Source organism: Lottia gigantea (assembly GCF_000327385.1).
Source record: "Lottia gigantea unplaced genomic scaffold LOTGIsca_133, whole genome shotgun sequence".
In the NCBI taxonomy this organism is placed as follows: Eukaryota; Metazoa; Mollusca; class Gastropoda; family Lottiidae; genus Lottia; species Lottia gigantea.
In genome coordinates, this window is record NW_008707481.1 from 563,855 (window position 1) to 571,168 (window position 7,314).

Consider the following 7,314-nt stretch of genomic DNA (forward strand, 5'->3'; position numbering starts at 1 on the left):
CCCACCTTTGAAATCAAAATATTTATAATAAGCGTTTCATTTATAAAATATTGGACGTATATTGGTAAAATTATTTATTAATTTCGACATAAATTAATTTTAATTTCTTTCAACTCATTATCAAAGGCCCAGAATATGATCACGCGGGTTACATTGAGTTAATACAAAAACCATCAGTAAAGATTAGGAACTAATTGTGCAAAACCAAAGTGCCACGGGCTATACTATTTTTGTGGTTTGTGTTTCATAGTTCCTGAAAGACGACGAAAAGATTTACACTTCAATGGATATCTCTATGGAAAAACTCTTTACGATGTTCTCATTATAAGATTAACATTACCTGTATCCCCAACGCCTCTCTGCAGACCAAAATACACGTAATAGTGAGAATATGAGCTCAAAATTATTGGACCTTTTGGAATGAGATTTTGTTATGTAAGGAGTTAATTTCATCATATCTTTAGCCTTTTGGAAAGTATATAAAGATATATTATCCATTTTACACTTTTATATTTTTCATTGAAAAATATCAATATTTATTGATCAGTCTTAGTGAGCAAAAACTGAAAAATGATTTCGTTTAAATGAACATGAAAAGTTTTTGGATCGAATTTTTTTTGATGTATAGGCCTATGTCCATAAGCCAATATTGAAACATTATAATGTGGGCGTATAAAAACCAATTAACGCTCTTCATGATCTTGATTTACATTCGAAAATTCAAAAACAAAATACATTTTTATCAGAATCAAGCAGTTGAACGTTCTGTTGAACGTCGCTTCCCATAGAGGTCAACCAAGCGTTTTATCGCATCGCCACAGAGCACCAAATCAACGTAATATGTTTATATTGTTTTACTAACATTCATATCTAATCTGTTGCTCCATGTGATTCAATTTCTTTTCTGTTGTCTCATTTGCCATCGTTCTTCCAAAAGACCAAATTATAGCCATTAAACCAAATATTCTAATTTTCTATGAGGCAGAGATGGTAACTCTGTGGGACACCTTTCCACTCTATTGGTTAATGTTGACGGTAATTGGAAGTTACAGCAACGTGTGGTTTAGAAATAAAAACTTAAATCATTATTTCAAAAAATAGACTTTAAGAAATGTGATCGAATCTTTTTTACCATTCTTTTAAAGTATCCAGCTATTTTGAATAAAGACAAAAATTATTATTTTTGAAAAATATTTTCAATGGGCGTATCTGTGACTGTCATACAGTAGGCCTTTCAATGGGCGTATCTGTGACTGTCATACAGTAGGCCTCATCATTCATTATATTTAACATGCATCCAGGTGTCTTCAATTTCAAGAAAATGTTTAAATTATTAAAACAAAAAGTTTGTTGATATTTAGGTATTTATTTAGACTCTTCAATGGATGTTTGTAGGGGCCTTTATTTCGTCGTCTTAATCTTTGAGTGGTCTTTTTATATTATTATAAATATTTTACAAAAAAACGTCAACGTCCAGTTCGTCATTATGTTTTCTGTTAAAATGCTCTCAGCTTTAAATGTCGTTCAAATCTTACGTCAATAATACAATAAAATAATTTTCAGATATCATCGATGACTAGAAAATTGAAAACAGTGAACTTGCTGAGACAGCGGTAAAGATCAACTTCAATTTAATAAAACCCATCGCTTAGTGGTCGCATTTAGCACTACCTGTATACAATACATTATTTCACGATCAATATACAGTTATTTTAATAATCATTTAAAGGGTCGCCTCTCTTTTAATTTACTTCCGTATTGTATCTAAGTAAATATAGGCAACACGTGCAAAATGGCGGGGCACGCGACGAAAGGATGGTTATGTTTATTTTTGTAAAATATTGAAAAGCTACAATATGAAACGGAACAATATGAGCCCAATATTGATGTTTGAATAATATGGTGAGTTTATTGATTTTTGTGTAGCGAGACTCTCTCGATAAATGTTAAATTATCAAGTACTATAGTTTTAATTCATACTAGGTCTGTAGGCCTACTAGGTTTTCATCTGATCGTGTTGATGTCTGCTACTTTAAGAAAAGAGTGTGTCTGATCTTCACCTGTAGAACGTGACAAGAACAATAACTCTCGGTCTATCTTGATTGGTATGAATAAGGATTGGGCCAATTAGGACAGTTATTGCCTATAAAAAAAACACATTATATCTCAAACCCCAACCCTTTTCTCGTCGACTGTTTTGTAGTAGCAATAATTACAATGCTATCCCACCAAAGTCAGTCCATACATTGTTTTCGGAATATATCCATCGGGTAAATGCATGAAAATCCTTTCAAGGTATTTAAAAATAATCTAAAACGGTACCGGTACTGAAATATTTGAAATATATAAACTCTGGGTTCCCAACTGGGGTCGCGAAAAACTTTTCTTGGTGTTGCGGAAAACTTTTTGAATATTGATATGTTTCGTGAAATGAATGTTATCTACAATGCATTGTAAACTATGTACAAATGTTACAGGTGAGATAGGGGAGGTATCAACCGATTTTCTCATAGACTACAGACTACAACGAAGTGAAAATATTGTAAGGAAGGGAAGTAATACACAATTTTCTCATAAAATACGGACTAAGAAATAAAAACTTTTTTTTAATAAAAAGCAAACTTTATTTAACATTCAACATTAAAATTTATTAAAAATAAAGGAAGTATTTTGTAAAACTTTGTCAGCCAATCTCTTACGTTTTGACAGAGGAATTACAGATTAATCATGTCGGTAGTATTATGAACTGCCGATTTTAAAAAGACAACAAGGTGAAGGCCGTTAATGGCGGTGTAAACAAACCGGCATGGTTTCATTTATATAGACTGTTTGAGTGTTTGATTTGAAAATGATCGGGTTATATGCCGAGAAAAAGACTCAGTTGTCCAGTTTAAGTTTATTACTATATTTTCCTGAAGGGTCTGTATTATTTTTATCATAGGATCTCCTTTCACAATGTCATTTTCTTCTTCGTTCATTCATTCCTTGACAATTTGAATGTCCTTATCCTCAAGTAAGGACACTATGTGCTCACCATTCCAAAATTAATTTAAGCTGATACTTTGCAATTATATCATGCATTTTTGAGTGTGCACACTTATCGATTTGTTAGTCAAATACGTAGACGGTAGTAGGTTCTTTTGTATATATATATATAAAAAAACTGAACTATTGATTTGTTTAAGTTGCTAACCTCCTATAATATTGGCTTCAGTATGGGCATTGGTAATTTTGAATTTCCATTTCAGGTCTGGTAGTGATACTAAATTATCTGAGATATCTATAAAAGATAATACTGTTAGTATCGAACAACATGATTCAATTGTTAGCTTTCTACTAGATCAGACCACAATGTTACCCTCATCATGTCGTGGTTTACTAGTTAATTCTCACGATGAACTACAGTTAACCATACAATACCTAGATACCAACACTAACAGTAAAACAACCAGAGAACATCTTTCTGATAGATTTACAACCCAAACTAAACTAATAGAGGAGATAACTCAATGTGGTAATAATGTTTATTGTTGTGGTTGTGGACAGAAGTTATTCAATGATCACAAGTGAGCTTTTCAATAGAGATTTTTTTTAACATATACCATGGGCAGTGCAGTCAAAGTAATTTTTTATTCAATTCATTTGCTTGCCATATTAACAGTCAAATAAAGAGTTTATTATTTTTTATTATTATCAATATCAACCCCATATATACCAGTATTAACTTTTAAGAAATGTAGAAAGATGAGATCTCAAGTAGTAATTTTTATTTTTATTTTGGGAAGATTGATCAAAATAACCCGATTTGGAAGAAACTTTGTAAGAAATTATAGAGTGATATGATATAGTAGGTGTATATTTCCTTATCTATTTAATTTCAGTAAGTTTAATAGAATACTGCCTTTACCATCAGAAAACTGGTCAGATTTTGCTGATATGTGGTTTTGTCACAAGCATGAAGAAGAGCACCATGATAAGGATTCCAGACCAAATGGTTTAAAACCAAAGCCGAATGACTGTTTAGTTGGTACAACCTATATATTAATAAATAGTAACCATATAAAAACAGACAGTGTTAGTTATAATAACACAGAAGTGGTCTGTAATCGATGTGGAAATTGTATTGGTAAGGGAAGTAACTCCAGTAAATCAGGTATGTTTTCAGTGGATTGTAAATCTTTTATTTCTTTTTCCAGAAATCTTTCAAGTATGTCACATGAAAGCCTGGCCAATACTTGGTTTTTGAACAAAATTCAATATGTCATGACCATAAGATTTTGTGCTAATGAAAATGAAAGTAGACAAATCCATTTTATAAACATACACTTGACTGTCACTGCACACAAAACAATTAATTTAGAATCATCCTTCCACCTGCGAATCTGTCATCAGCTCACAAAATCTGCAAGAAAATGGAATTTCATCAAATTTCAAATCAAGACCAAAAATTAGTGAAAAATAGGCATGCTTAAACTCAAAAAGGGAGGCAGAAAGAGGATTCTTAAAATTTACTAGGACTACATTCGTATTCATTAGCATACAAAGTTTTAGTGGTCTGAATTCTGTAACATTTTGTCATTAATCTCATTGAAAACATATTTAAGAATGGTGAACTAATAATTATGGAATATGTGAAAAGTTTCATGTTATTTGTAGAAAAGGAAGCAGACAATATTAAAAGAATCTATCTACATGCTGTCATGTTTTTATCACCCACAAAAAAAATACAGAATCTACTTTTATCGTCTACAAGGTATGAATGAATTCATATCTCCTGTAGATCTTCATATCTCCACTTCAACAATGGTTCTTTTTGCATGATGATATTACATATTTTAAAATATACCAATCAGTAGGCACATACCCCCAATGTATTAAAGTTGTTTTGTTAAATTTCAGCCAAAAAGAAAGGTTAGAGAATTATCTAAGTCAGTTGATTTTAGAAGAAAGTCGTTTATTTACAAGTTTTAGATTTATTGTAAAGTCAAGTGATTCCCAGGGTAAATCAGTACAAATATTGGTAAGATTATCATTAATAATAACATGATAAAATACACTTTCAATTACATGTATATTTGGGAAACCTCAGTGTGAAAGACAGCAATATTAGGGATGCTTGATATGGGCTTGTATAAAATTAAAATATATGTACATATGTCCAATGAATATAACTTATGTAGGTTATAGTTTTTGATTATCAGAAATAGGTTGTTTCTTTGAGTTCCTCTCAATGTAACATGTTGTCTATTCTAGTTGTGGTTATTAGATGAATATGTGGAAGTTTTCCAGTGTCAGAGCTCTAATAAAATAAACCAAGTAACATCAATACCCTCAGTTAAAGTATTATATAGATGTATTCTATCTACTAGGTAAGTGTAGAACCATAACTGTATTGGGATAAGAGCAATGTGAAGGTGGTAACTGTACTGTTGCTGCAACTGTTAATTAACATGAGTAAAAGGTTTACCTAAAATATATTTTAATTTCAGAGGTTGTAGAGTGGAAGACAAAGCTATCTATAAATTATGGGAACGAGACAACAGTGTTCATCTAATAGACTTGCCTTACACACTATCATTACATCTGATATCATTATTAATATCTAGTTCTAAACACTTACCATTCTCTACTAGACAACTTAATGGTTTTAATGTAAGTACAGTGTTTATAGACTTTACCTTATTCTCTATCATTACATCTGATATCATTATTAATATCTTGTTCTAAACACTTACCACTCTCTACTAGACAACTTAATGGTTTTAATGTAAGTACAGTGTTTATAGACTTTACCTTATTCTCTATCATTACATCTGATATCATTATTAATATCTTGTTCTAAACACTTACCACTCTCTACTAGACAACTTAATGGTTTTAATGTAAGTACAGTGTTTATAGACTTTACCTTATTCTCTATCATTACATCTGATATCATTATTAATATCTTGTTCTAAACACTTACCACTCTCTACTAGACAACTTAATGGTTTTAATGTAAGTACAGTGTTTATAGACTTTACCTTATTCTCTATCATTACATCTGATATCATTATTAATATCTTGTTCTAAACACTTACCACTCTCTACTAGACAACTTAATGGTTTTAATGTAAGTACAGTGTTTATAGACTTTACCTTATTCTCTATCATTACATCTGATATCATTATTAATATCTTGTTCTAAACACTTACCACTCTCTACTAGACAACTTAATGGTTTTAATGTAAGTACAGTGTTTATAGACTTTACCTTATTCTCTATCATTACATCTGATATCATTATTAATATCTTGTTCTAAACACTTACCACTCTCTACTAGACAACTTAATGGTTTTAATGTAAGTACAGTGTTTATAGACTTTACCTTATTCTCTATCATTACATCTGATATGATTATTAATATCTAGTTCTAAACACTTACCACTCTCTACTAGACAACTTAATGGTTTTAATGTAAGTACAGTGTTTATAGACTTTACCTTATTCTCTATCATTACATCTGATATCATTATTAATATCTAGTTCTAAACACTTACCACTCTCTACTAGACAACTTAATGGTTTTAATGTAAGTACAGTGTTTATAGACTTTACCTTATTCTCTATCATTACATCTGATATCATTATTAATATCTTGTTCTAAACACTTACCACTCTCTACTAGACAACTTAATGGTTTTAATGTAAGTACAGTGTTTATAGACTTTACCTTATTCTCTATCATTACATCTGATATCATTATTATTATCTAGTTCTAAACACTTACCACTCTCTACTAGATATCTTAATGGTTTTAATGTAGGTACAGTTTTTCCACTTCTACATTTCAGACCAGGTAATTATAACTATATGTTGTTATTTGTAATTCAGGTTGGCTTGTTGCAGTTACAAAAGACCTGATACATTCTTGTCACAAGGAAAAGGTTTGAAACAAATCGAAAGAAGAAAAACATGGTGTTTGAGAAAATGTTTTTATTGATGCAAAAGTGATAATGTCATATACTCTTATTAAAGATAATAAATTCAGTTATTCAAAAGTATATTGAGAATTATATTATTACCCCAAGTTTTTGACTCATGTACTGTTTGTACACAATGTTTATATAAGGATATTAACCTATCAATATTTGTATAAAGGGAGTCAGTTATCTTCACTCCAGTCATAATTCCAGTCAAACCAGCCTTAAATAGGTAGGGGTAATCTGGGACAGAAAGGTTTGGCCATGGACCTGCTTGTAGATCATTTATGACACTGCTTCTCAACCTCATTGAAATCATTGGCCCTTGGAAGAGTTCCTCCAAATCTATCC

At 30.8% G+C, this 7,314-nt stretch overlaps 1 protein-coding gene across 1 annotated transcript; it reads left to right on the top strand.

Moving 5' to 3' along the window:
* Positions 1–2,786: 2,786 nt before the first annotated feature.
* Positions 2,787–7,043, top strand: LOTGIDRAFT_205133 (hypothetical protein). Its single transcript, XM_009049313.1, has 8 exons — positions 2,787–2,919; positions 3,249–3,566; positions 3,882–4,153; positions 4,657–4,753; positions 4,900–5,020; positions 5,254–5,369; positions 5,490–5,652; positions 6,875–7,043. The coding sequence occupies exons 1-8, from the start codon at positions 2,849–2,851 to the stop codon at positions 6,902–6,904; spliced, it is 1,188 nt and encodes a 395-aa protein (XP_009047561.1). The 5' UTR covers positions 2,787–2,848; the 3' UTR covers positions 6,905–7,043.
* Positions 7,044–7,314: the final 271 nt, after the last annotated feature.